Below are 13,695 nucleotides of genomic sequence, written 5' to 3'. Positions count from 1 at the left end.
ATCAATGAGTGAAATGATTAGAAAGTCCTTTATTTTGTTTTTGTTTTATTTTTGTTGAATTTATTGGGGTCTCATTGGTTAATAAAATTATATAAGTTTCAGGTATACAATTATATAATACATCATCTGTATATTGTATTGTGTGTTTACCACCCCAATAAAGTCTCCTTCCATCATCATTTATTCCCCCTTTACCTTCCACCTCCCCCCTCCCTCTGGCAATCACCATACTGTTGTCTGTGTCCATGAGTCTCTCTTTTTTTAGTACATAGGTTTGATTTACTCTTAGGCCTTCACGTTTCCCTTTAAGTTAGGCAATAATTTATTTATTCTTTCATCCCCAAATTTACCCAGTGACTGTTACATTCCGGGTACTGTTTTAAGCACTGAACAAAATGGATTTTTAAAAAAATTCCTGTTTTCCTAGAACTAACATACTAGTGGTGAAAGTCAGACACTATACAATGAGTATACTAGTAGTACATAATCACATTGTTTAGTGTATTGAAAAGTGATAAATGTTCTGGGAATAAAAAAGTAACGTAGAGCCGAAACCGGTTTGGCTCAGTGGATAGAGCGTTGGCCTGCGGACTGAAAGGTCCCAGGTTCGATTCCGGTCAATGGCATGTACCTGGGTTGCGGGCACATCCCCGTAGGAGATGTGCAGGAGGCAGCTGATCGATGTCTACTCTCTCATCGATGTTTCTAACTCTCTATCTCTCTCCCTTCCTCTCTGTAAAAAATCAATAAAATATATATATTTTTAAAAAAAGTAATGTAGAAAACTAGTAATCACAGGAAGTGTCAGAAGGCACGCTGGGGAGGTTGCATTATTAAATAGGGTAGGCAGGGTAGGCCTCATGAACACAGTGGTAGGCAGAAATGAATGGAATGTGTAGTGAAAAGAGTTTTGTCTCATGTTTCTACTGGATTCCTGAACATCTTCCCCAACATGTTTAAACTATAACTAGAAACACTCCTATATCTTTGAGTAGTACCTGCCTGATAGAGTCCTTATTCACACATTTGTTACATTGTGGGCCTTTATTCTGGTATGTACATTGCCTTCTCTTCATCACGGGATTCATCTGTGATCAACTTAAACCACTTCAGAACCCCAGAAGCACTGAACTAAAAATCAGCAAGTTTCTTGAAACACAACTGACTAATGAGGCTGTGGAATCCATAGTGAAATAGGCTACTTTTAAAAACATGAACGAAGACCCTAGAGCAAAATATGACATGGTTACCTACACTCTTGGAAGGACAGAAAAATAAAAGTTTTCTCAATAAGGTAACAGAACGGTCTTTGAAATATTCTTCTCCCTGTAGATTGGTTTTGCAGAAGTCTTCTCTCTCTCCCAGAATTTCTTGTGACTTGCCTTGGTGAGCCAGTCAACTGTGATTTGACAACTGTCGGGCACTGTTTTGAAACCTAATTGTTTCAAAAGGATGTCTAGCAAATTGGTCTAAACTCTGAATATAAAAAATAAAGCAAAATATATCTCATTTATAATTCAATAAGAGTTGATATAGATGTGACCTGGTTAACTAAAAATGTAAAGTTAGCATACACACTATGTATACCATGTCCGGAATTAAAACACTGCTTGGATTTTTAATATCTTCTCTATATGATGATGCTTTGATACTCTTTGTCTTTGGGGTAAGATTCACCTCTGGACTACAGTTTACACTATTGACCTTATTTATTTTATTATTGTAATTAATTTTTAATTACAATAATATAATACATTTTAATGTTTCATTGATACTCAGTTTAATTGTAGGTAAAGAAAAAATACACACTACAGAAAACTCAGAACATTTATAATTCCTATTACATGCTTCCTGTTTTTCAATTTATAATACAGGGTATCAATGCAGACTATCTCCTAAATCATTTTAATTTTTAAATTTCAAAGTGTTTATCAAACTCCTGGCAACTAATCTAAGTACAGTTTACTCATTTTTTACTAATAAAGTTTTGTAATTAACATTTGCATAAGAAGCACAAATTAATGTGTATATTAAAATAGCCTCTCTAGTTAGATTTTTTTAGAATTCTTTTACACTGATTTTACTCCTCGTTTAAATCCCAGATGACCTTCAAAGGCAAATTTTTCATATTCCTTTCGAATATTTTGTCAAATCTTTCATTTTGCTCCACTGTCAAGTGATGTTTCCAGTCTCCAACGGTACCTAGAAATAAGCACACGATCGGCACCTGGGTGAGTAAGTGGCACTATCAGGGCAAGAGTTTCTTCCCACCCACTTTCATCTCCTCTTCAAGCCACGCTAAATATCTGGTAGTTCTCCATGGGTTTGATACTTCATGTTTCCTTATACAAAAATGAACTAAGAAACAAACTGAAAAATACTTCTAAAGTTCACTATCCTTAGCTATTATGCTTTCACCAACCACTACCATTAAGTTATAATGTTTATTGAGATGGTATAACAAAAGTAAAATAGAGGACTAGGTTAGAATTTTTTCATATATTTTACTAAATACCAGGCACCAAAGAAATACAAGTACCATCTCATTTCACTCATATGTGGAATTGAATGAACAAACTGAACGAACAAGCAAAATAGATTCATACATAGAGAGCAGACAGCCAACTCTGGTATGGGGTAACTATTGGGAATGTGGGGTGGAGAGAATGAGAAAAAAAAAGAGAGAGAACTCATGGACATGGACAACAGTGTGGTGATTGAGAGAGAAAGAGAGGTGGGTAGAGGTGGAAGATGGGATAGGACCGTGGTTGGCAAACTGCGGCTCGCGAGCCACATGCGGCTCTTTGGCCCCTTGAGTGTGGCTCTTCCTAAGCCTTAGGAGTACCCTGATTAGGTTAATAACAATGTACCTACCTATTTAGTTTAAGTTTAATAAATTTGGCTCTCAAAAGAAATTTCAATCGTTGTACTGTTGATATTGGCTCTGTTGACTAATGCGTTTGCCGAACACTGGGGGAATTAATGGGGATGGGGAAAGAATAAAATAAAGAGAAAATATATATACAAAAATTAAAAAAAAAATGCCAGGCACCATACTTGGTAAACTATATCTAGCATGTAATTTAATTCTTAACACAATATCAGTATTTCTTCATTTTTAAAATTGAAAAACTGAAGGGATTAAGAAGTACAAACTGGTAATTACAAAATAGGTATGGCATGTAAAATACAGTATAGCAAATATGGCCAATAATATTGTAATAACTAGGTATGGTTCCAGGTGGGTACAATAATTATTGGGGGGATCACTTCATAAATTATAGAAATGTCTAACCACTATGTTGCATACCTGAAACCAATATAAAATAATCTTGAATCACAACTATAATTTAAAAAGTAAAAATACATAAATAAAAAGCTAAAGATAAAATAAGTAAAGTTGAAAAGAAAGCCCGGCCAGTAGGGCTCAGTGCTTGAATGTTGACCTATGAACCAGAAGGTCACAGTTTGATTCCCGGTCAGGTCACCTGCCCGTGTTGCGGGCTCAATCCCCAATGTGGGGCGTGCAGGAGGCAACCAACCAATGATTCTCTCTCATCATTGATGTTTCTATCTCTCCCTCCATCTCCCTTCCTCTCTGAAATCAATAAAAACATTTTAAAATTTAAAAAAATGAAACCTAAAGATTTTCAAGTAATGAAATCAAGGTCAGAGAGTGTGTTCAGAGCTGTCATTGCTTCAGTTTTACTTGATGGAACTTAGATACTGTCATTAAGCCAATTTAAATTAAGATTATTTGCCATCTTCAACTATCAAATTTTCTTGTTTAAACATTATCATTGGCATTTGGAACAGTTAGCCAGCTATTTATGGGCATGAGAATTACTTTGTATTTGGTCTAGTTAAGCAATGAGACTTAAAAGCTGATAATATATGGAACAAAAAATAAACACTTTTAAAAAGTGGCAATATCAAGATCAATTTCAAGCAGATCTTCATTAATTAAGAATAAATATCCATCATCAAAATGCTAAGTTATGGATAAATTAGTGAATAAAAAATGACTAAAAGAAATACAAATTATGTTCTAGAAAAATGTACATTAAAAGATCAAAAAAATTGTTTAATTGAAATTAAGTATCAGGGGGAAAGTATATTCATTCTTAATTCCTGGCATGTCATAGAAGCATGATAAAAATTAATTGCATGTTGTTAATGAATACTTGAATTCATAGCATATTGGTTTCAAGAAGTATTTTTTTTAAATATATTTTATTGATTGTCTACAGAGAGAAAGGGAGAGAGATAGTTAGAAACATTGATGAGAGAGAAACATCGATCAGCTGCCTCCTGCGCATCTCCCACTGGGGATGTGCCGGCAACCCAGGTACATGCCCTTGACCGGAATCGAACCTGGGACCCCTCTGAGGTCCGCAAGCCGACGCTCTATCCACTGAGCCAAACCGGTTTCGGCGGTTTCAAGAAGTATTAATTTACTTTTTACATTGAAGAAATCTGACACATGAGGAAATAAGTAACTCAAACTCCCTCCCCCACAACAAAATACATGTTGGGTTTACTTCTAGAATGTTCTAGGAGAAATAAAGAAAAACAATAATTGGAATTGTCCTGGTCACATATATACATAACCTTCAGGTAAGACTTGCTAACCATTATGCTAAGTGAAATCAGTCAGTCAGAGAAAGATAAATATCACATGCTCTCACTCATTTGTGGATTATAATGAACAACATAAACCGATGAACAAAAACAGATGTAGAGACAGAGAAGCATCGATTAGATGCTCAAAACGCAGAGGGAAGGTAGGGGAGGGTGGGGGTGAGGGGGAACGATCAACCAAAGGACTTGTATGCATGCATATAAGCATAAGTGATGGATGTGGACAACAGGGGGTCAAGGTGAGGGCAGGATTGGGGGGATAAGAGGACATTGGGGGGATTAGGACACATTTGTAATAATCTTAATCAATAAAGGAAAAAATATGTTAAAAAAAAGAGTAGGGACATGTAGACTAAAAGGAAGGAATGTAATATTGATTAATTAGGTTCAAGTGTTAGACTATGTACTAAAAAATTGTGTAGTTTCCTGGGATACTTTCCAGGGCCATTGGCAGTTAAGATCTTTGATTCTCTCCAGGTTCCACATGACAGTACTTAGAAAGACACGGTAAAAACACCCCTTAATTACTGTAGGGACAAAGCAATCACGGAACTCTCAACACTTTTGCTTCTAAAAACCCCTGAGCATCACCTTTGCGCAGAAAATGTCCCTCATCTGTTCTTTTCCCGATTTCATGTTTTAGAATCTCATCATAATTGGCTTTTGGATCAGACTTCATGTTCGGAAATGTAGCCTGTTTTACAATAGCTTCCACATCCTCTTCACTCAGTTCTTTCTCAAGAAAACGGCTGATTTTAAGCACAGAACTTCTGAGATCCTGAAAGAATTGTGGGTATGAGAAACTATTCAGCTTACAAAGAATGCATGAGTTACATCCCAACATCTTCATCACATTTTGGAAAACTGAAGGTGATTGGATTTATTGTAAGTCTAAAGTTTGACAAAGATATATTACTTTCCTACTCCTTCTATGAAAATGAGTGCTCTGGTTGTCAGCTTTGTTAGAGCTTTCTACTGTTTCATTTTATAAGGACAACTCCCCCTCATTTACTCATCATTCATTCATTCAACTGGTACTTTTAGGAATGTTATGTTTCAAAAACTGTGATAGGTGCTGGAGAAGTTTAAGAGAACAATAATATGCTATCTGTGCTTGTTAAGAGTTTACAATTTCATGAGGGAAAGAGTAAAGCAAGTAATTAAATACAATGGCTACAGAAAAGGAAAGTCCAAGTTTGGTGGCTTCATTGGTTATTCTACCAAACACAAATTAAAGAAGAATTAACACCAATCTTCTAACTTCAAAATTTCAACAAAATCAAAGAGGAGGAAATACTTCCAAACTCATTCTATAAGGCCAGCATTACCCTGATAACAAAGGCACATGAGAACACTACAGGAAAAGAAAACTAAAAACCAATATCATTTATGAAAGATAAGATACAAAAATCCTCAACAAATTACTAACGAAACAAATTTAGTAATGGATTAAGAGAACTATACACTATGAACAAGTGGGATTTACTCCTGGAATACAAAGATGAAAAGCCCTAGTTGGTTTGGTTCAGTGGATAGAGCCTCTGCCTACAGACTGAAGGGTCCATGGTTTGATTTCAGTCAAGGGCATGTACTATGATTATAGGCTCCTCCCCAACCCGGGCCCTGGTTAGGGCACATGCAGTAGGCAACCAATCAGTGTGTTTCTCTCACATCAATATTTCTGTCTTTCCCTTTCTCTGTCCTTTACTCTCCCTAAAAATCAATGGGAAAGTATCTTCTGGTGAGGATTAACAACTACAACAACAACAAAAGATCAGGAACAAGGCAAGGATGCCAATTCTCACCATTTATATTCAGCCTAATACTGGAAATCCTAGCCAGAGTCAATAGACAAGAAAAAGGCATCCAAATTTAAAGAAAGACGTAAAATTATGTGTTCACATACAACATGATTTTATACATAGAAAACACTAAAGATCTACAAAAGACAAACAAACAAAAGAAACAGAACAAAACAAAACCCTGTTAGAACTATTAAAAAACTCAGCAAAGTTGTAGGATACAAAAACAACATCCCCAGATCATTTGCATTTACTTACACTAACAATGAACTGTGGTTTAGCAAACTGGTCTCTAACTAGTTTGCCTGTATTTACTATTATCACTTTTAAACCCATTAGAGGGAATTAGATTCTAAAGATACTAATTCTATCATATTGCTATTCTTCAAATAACTGTTAAAAAGCTCATTATTGCTTTTAAGATGAAGAAATTACTATCACTAACAAAGTCTACAGACCTTGCATGGTCTGGCTCCTACTGTATCCACCTCTCTATCTTAATCTTTCATTCCCTCCACCTTGCTCTTTAACTTCTTCCTTCCAAGATATCATGCACCTGACAGCTTCAGATATTTTGCACATTCTCTTTTCTTGGCTTAGACTTCACTTTTACCTCTCTGCCAACTCATATCTACTCACTTGAAGTTGTCATGTACTTTTCCAGAAACAATTGCCTATTACCTATACCAGATCAGTATATTTCATATCCTATCATACTTACACTTTTCCTTTTAACAGTTATCATAGATTTGAAGTATATATACCTACTTAGTGAATATTTGTTTTCCCTTTTGGATTATAAATACTCTAAATAAAGGGTTCAATTGTCTTTGTCTGATGATTTAGGGTCTGTCACATACTAGGCATTTTATAATTTTGAATTAATGAGCAAGTAAGATATGTAGCAGGTAGTCAACATATCAGGCCCTCCCCTGCTGGCCTGATCACCCACAACTGCCAGCCATCTTGTGGTGAACCTCAAATGTGTTTGGTTGGGTTTACACAATGTATTAAGACAGTTTTCATTGGATGCCAACATGTAAATACTATGTGATTTCCATGAAAGCTACATTTGAAGATTCTCGTTAATAAAAACAACAACAAAACACAAAGAACTTGCATCACTGGGCACACAATTACCTCTGACTAATTGGCCAAATCTTAGTGGCTTCTCACCCCAGGGTTGTTTTTGTTTGTTGTTTGTTTGTTTAATATTTTTGTTGATTTTTAGAGAGAGAGGAATAGAGAGGGAGAGAAACATCGTGCCTCCTACCAGGGATCAAGCCTGCAACCCAGGCCCTGCCTGGGGATCCAACCAGCAACCCTTTATTGCATAGGATGACAATCAACTAGTCACATCGGCCAGGACTGGCCCCACTCTTTCGAAGTGCCTTTTCTCTTTTTTCAATCACTAGTCATGTGAGTTTGCCCTTAGAGACACAGATGGCTGCATGAAAAGGAACCACAAAACATGACTGTGTGCAATGGGAAGAGAGCCCTGAGGAAACCAATAATTGAGGGTCGGGCAGGAAATGAGAAACCCCTGAAAAAGCATGAGAAGTAGTTAGGTACCAAGAAAACTAGGAAAATGTGGTTCATTTAAACCAAAATCAAAAAGGGTTTCAAAGAAATAATTTTTAAAAATAACCTTTGCCTCTTACCTTTTTCATTTCCTCATACATCATAAACAGAATACTGAAGTCATGTCTGTGCTCATACCAGCCTCTGACGTGATCAAACCAACGGCTTCCTACCACTGGGGGGGAAATTAGTAAGTGACAAGGTAAAGATGTTGCACTTATCAAACAGCAAACTAGAGACTTTCTTTTCTGTTCTGGAATCCCCTGGAAGGAAAGTAAAGCCCCCACCATTAGACATCTTTGTTACCTTGTAAAAATGGTGCTTTGGGAAATAATTACATGATTTTAATGGAAACCTGCCTCTCCTATGTATTTAGGAAAAGCAGCAGGGGACAAAATAAGAAACCCAAACAACTAATTGTGAAGATTTACGGTAAGCTCCTTACTTTCTTACTTCTTCCACCTAAAAAACTGTCTTTATTTCTCCTTTAATTATCTACTAGAAGCCTGGTGCACAAAATTCATGCACTGGAGGGGGTGTCCTTCAACCCAGCCTGCACCCTCTCAATCTGGGACCCCTTGGGGGATGTCCGACTGCCGGTTTAGGTCCGATGGAGTAAACTGGCAATCGGACATCCCTCTCACTATCCGGGACTGCTGGCTCCCAACCACTCACCTGCCTGCCTGCCTGATTGCCCCTAAGCACTTCTGCCTTCCAGCCTGATCACCCTCTAACCACTCCCCTGCCAACCAGATCGACGCCTGTTTCTCTGCTGGCCCGATGGCCCCCAACTGCCCTCCCCTGCAGGAGCGGTCACCTTCAGCTGCACTCCTCTACTGGCCTGGTCTCCCATAACTGCCCTCCCCTGCTGGCCTGATCACCCACAACTGCCCTCCCCTGCCAGCCATCTTGTGGTGGCCCTCTTGTGTGAGGTTGTGATGGTCATTTTGCATATTACCTCTATATTATATGGGACAAGAGGCCCAGTGCATGAAATCTGTGCCCCAGGGGTGGGGGGGAGGAGGGGTGGTTCCCTCAGCCCAGCCTGCACCCTCGCCAATCCGAGACCCCTCTGGGGATGTCCGACTGCCGGGACTGTCTAGCAGTCAAACATCCTTCTCACAATCTGGGACTGTTGGCTCCTAACTGCTCACCTGCCTGCCTGCCTGATCACCTCTAACTGGCCCCCCTGCCAGTCTGATCACCGCTAACTGCCTCTGCCTGCTGACTTGATCACCCCTCATTGCCCCCTCGGCTGACCTGGTTTCCCCTCACTGCCCCGCGAGCTAGTCTGGTAACCCCCAACTGCCCCCCCTGCTGGCTTGGTTGCCACTCACGCGCGCGCCCCCTCTCCCCCCCCCCCCCCCCCACCAGCCAGGTCGCCCCCAACTGCCCTCCCTGCTGGCCTGGTCGTGCCACATTGTCCCCCTCTGCCGGCCTGGTTGCCCCTCACTGCCTCCCCTGCTGACCTGGTCACCCCATACAGCCTGCTGCTCAGTCGTTTGGTAATCCCTCACTGACCCCACTGCTGGCCTGGTCGCCCCAAGCAGCCTGCTGCTCTGTCGTCTGGTCGTCCCTCATTAACCCCCCTGCTGGACTTGTCACCCCACTCAGCCTGTTCGGTCATCATTCACTTGTTTCGGTTGTGACGGCCCTGGCTCTTTATATATATAAATTTTAAGATCTCTGGAGAGCAACTTCAGATATCTATAAGACAGACCTGAATCTAATCTTCTAAATAAGTGAGAGCCCCAGTTCCACATTCCACAAGCCTCTCCCATCAATCTATCCTCCTCAGTGTTGAAATGAATATTGCACTGCTGCCATGTAAAGCCTGCCATAAGTCCATGACAGAACACACACACTACATCCACTTTGAATGGGTACACCATTGCGGTTCTTTTATGATCTGGTCAAACTGTTTCTTAAACAATATGCCTTTGCAACATAGCAATCCCCAAAGTGGTCCTGGTGAGAATAGAAAAGCCATTGGGTGGCAAATTAAATTAACAGAGCAGTAACCACTTATGTGCATCCAGCTTCTAGCGTTACTCTTCTTTATTTCCTTAAAATATGTTCCCCAAGTTTGAGAATTTGGCTAAATGGAAACATGGCCTCATAAACAAGTTAAATGCATAAATTCATAGTTACCATTTCCATCTAGAAACCTTTTCATGAAATGTTCCATATCATTCCCAGCTTCAAGCCGGATCACCATATTTGAAAAATGAAAGAATGAAGTCATAACATCCTTGGGGTTTCTGTAGACGTAAATAATCTGCAGGGGGTACAGGAAAACAATTTTAACAATTCTTTTTTTTTTTTTTTAAACTTTTTTTTTTTTAATATATTTTTTATTGATTTTTTTACAGAGAGGAAGGGAGAGGGATAGAGAGTTAGAAACATCGATGAGAGAGAAACATCGACCAGCTGCCTCCTGCACATCCCCTACTGGGGATGTGCCCGCAACCAACGTACGTGCCCCTGACCGGAATCGAACCTGGGACCCCTCAGTCCGCAGTCCGACGCTCCATCCACTGAGCCAAACCGGTTTTGGCCAATTTTAACAATTCTTGGTTGACCTTAGAGGTTGTTGTTTATTCACACCAACAGATGTCACTATATGAATGCATAATAATTTGTTTCATCCAGCTTACTACTCATGGAAATTTAGGTTATACTTTTTTATTTTATATTACAAAAACTGTTGAAGTAATCAACTTTATTGACCTGACATTTTACATGTGCAAGCATATAGGAATAATTTCTAAAAGTAAAATTATTTATTTAATTAAGGTTGGTTAATATTACAAATTACCCTTCATAAAAACTGTTTCAATGTACCCTCTGTGAGGGTTAAGTGACATTTGATAAAAAGCCCGGATAGCACTTGAGAGCATTTCAAAAAGGAAAAACTACTTAACAGATGATGTTGAAACAAGTAATTATCCATACAATATAAAACTGGAATTCTACTTCATACCTCACACCTGACCCCCCTCCCCCCAAAAAATTACAAATGGATTAAGGATTTAAATATGAAAGCAACATTTGACATCTCAAAAATAAAAAATATCTTTCTGGTCTCAGAGAAGAAAAAGATTTCCTAAACAGAAAAATATTATTTTAGTTAAAATAAAAATTGATCAATTAAATTAAATTAATTTTAAAGAATGCTGTTCATCAAAATATATAGCATGAAGTTACAAAAAGCAACAAAGTAGGAGAAAAGCAACACATATAACCAATAATTTATTAGTATCCAGAATATATATAAAATAAATCATTAAGAAAGAGACAATGAAATTTAGAAATTGGACAAAAATCATAATAATTTCACAGAATAAGAAATAATTATGGCCAATAAACATATCAGAAAGTGTTTAATCTCATTATTGATTAGTAAAATGCAAACTCAGATTAGTTTGAGATATTTTATAATTTATATTGAAAACTAAAAAGTTTGGCCCAAGCCTGTTTGGCTCAGTGGATAGAGCGTGGGACTCTGGACCTAAGGGTCCCAGGTTAGATTATGGTCAAGGACAGGTTACCTAGGTTGCAGGCTCATCTTGGCCTGCACCCTGGTCAAGCTCATGCAGGAGGCAACCAATGTGTTTCTCTCATATCGATATTTCTCTCTGTCTTCCCGCTCTCTTCTACTCTCCCAAAAATCAATGGAAAAATATCCTTGGGTGAAGATTAAAAAAAAGAAAAAAGAATGTGTATTGTGATGTAATATATACATTTGCTGCAACTTACCTGTCCATCAATACACTAAACATTGTAGAGCCATACAATAAATTCTACTAGACCATTAAAAAGAATAGAATTTTATGTGCTATCATCAAAGAAATGTTGCTGTATACTATATAATCACACTACAAGCAATGCGTGGGATGACCCAATTTATGTATATACTTATAATTCCATATGTATTTAATGTGTAAAACAGTATCAAAGATTATAATTATCACATTGAAAGACTGTGAATGAGTGAGGATGGAAAAATATATTTGAAGAAAGTATTTTTGTTTGTGCCAAAGGTCCATACGCTATTTATATGACTTACTTTAGCTTTTTTGCTCTTGAGACCTTTCGGTACTAAATAATATGGGAGGTGGGAACAGAAGAGGCGAGGAGACGGTCTGTTGAGAAAGTCCATTTTGCGGATATTGTATTCCAAGAAGGGGACTCTATCAAGCGTTGCCAAGTCTTCAGTTCTGTTACGATGACCCTCAAAATAAATCAAGCTTAGTATCTGCTGAGTCCAGATGGTACCTGTAAAAAGAAATAATTTCATTTCCAACCCTGAATTAATTTTTTTATTAACAATGTAAATAATTATGTAATCTATCTCAAAACTATTTGCAGCTTTTTCTTTCTTTTTAACCACTCCAAATATGCCAAGGAAATGTGCCCAACTTTTTTTTCTATGTGTTTTACATTAAAATTAGGTGTTCTAAGTTCCATTTTTACTGGAAAAAAGTTGTGATAGTGACTTAGATTAACCCTTCAGCTCTTTTGTTCCCTGTGATTCATGTAAGTTCTGTTCATGTGATTTTCTGCGGCTGTCTCTGTTTCTCTTTCCTTAGTTTTTCTTACATTTTACCTTTTGGAAATATAGACAGTTTAAGAGATCAAGACCCCTTTCACCTTTTCTTTTTAACATTGTGCAGGTCTCCCAATACTGTGCTAAATAGTACTGATGGGCATTCTTGTCTCATACTTGATTTAAAATGTTTCACTCTCACATTTGATGTCTTTGGTAGTTTTTGGTAGATTCCATTCGTCAGTATAAAGTTCACTTTCTCCCTAGTTTGCTAATCGTCTCCCTTAGGAATGTATGCTGAATTTTATTAAATGCTTGTTCTGTACCTGTTGAAATGATAATTCAGGCTTTCTTCTATGCTCTAGTAATGTGGGTGAACTGCATTCATATATTTTTAAACCAGTCTTGAAATAAAGCCACCTGGTAACAGTAGTATTTTTTTGTTTGTTTTTTTTTTGACATTGCTAGATTTGTTTCACTTATATTTATTGGGTTCAGGATTTTTGAACCTATGTTCATGAATATATAATCAATGTTCTAAAAGAATGTGAGGTGTCAATAATCTTGCAATCATTGCTACTCAATTGAGTAGATTTTAATAGACACAGAAGACTTGATAAAATTTATGGTGAATCTTGGAGAGTCACTAATCTCTCATCAGGCTGGACTAAGGACTGATGTGTGGTGTGCCAAGTACTTAGTCTGAATTAAGGATAAAGAAAAAGTTCTTATGGGCTGCTTAACCTAAACCTAAGCAAACTGAGGCACTACCAACATCTAAGGGAGGAAAACAAAAGACACCTGATATCGAATGTGCTGACACATTTTGCAGAGTAGAAACATCCAGGGAAAAGGCATTGTATTACTAATTTGGGGAAAGTAAACAGGGTCCTGAATTTGAAAGTCAATGGTAAAAGGGAGGGACTGGAGCACTTTCATGAAAATCAGGAATGACTTTTTTTGTGTTGACTTTGACTCCAATGTATCTCTGAGCAATATTAACCACTTCGTACAACATTGATTCAAGAACACCAATCACCCTGTGTTCTAAAAAGCACATATAAAAAATAAGCTTTTAAGGGGAATGTAAGATTTGAGGACAATTTCCATTAGCTCAAAATT

The 13,695-nt window shown here is 37.8% G+C and overlaps 1 protein-coding gene across 3 annotated transcripts in view; it reads right to left on the bottom strand.

The window, feature by feature from the left end:
- Positions 1-13,695, bottom strand: part of LOC139012111 (amine sulfotransferase-like) — a 23,631-nt gene continuing 9,936 nt past the window's right edge. For 2 of the 3 annotated variants that reach the window (XM_070417525.1, XM_070417524.1), the window contains exons 3-7: positions 12,094-12,302; positions 10,176-10,302; positions 8,105-8,199; positions 5,233-5,419; positions 1-2,202 (exon numbers count right to left, since the gene is read on the bottom strand). In XM_070417525.1, the coding sequence (XP_070273626.1) occupies positions 2,081-2,202; positions 5,233-5,419; positions 8,105-8,199; positions 10,176-10,302; positions 12,094-12,302 (740 nt within the window). In that variant the 3' untranslated portion in view covers positions 1-2,080. Of the gene's footprint in view, positions 2,203-2,874; positions 2,971-5,232; positions 5,420-8,104; positions 8,200-10,175; positions 10,303-12,093; positions 12,303-13,695 lie in introns of all 3 variants that reach the window. The other variant, XM_070417526.1, reaches the window with a different exon arrangement.

The sequence above is a fragment of the Myotis yumanensis genome, unplaced genomic scaffold, assembly GCF_028538775.1.
Source record: "Myotis yumanensis isolate MYYU_CA2020_CCGP unplaced genomic scaffold, mMyoYum1.0.hap1 SCAF_6, whole genome shotgun sequence".
Taxonomy (NCBI): domain Eukaryota; kingdom Metazoa; phylum Chordata; class Mammalia; order Chiroptera; family Vespertilionidae; genus Myotis; species Myotis yumanensis.
This window is presented reverse-complemented; position numbering and strand designations above follow the sequence as displayed.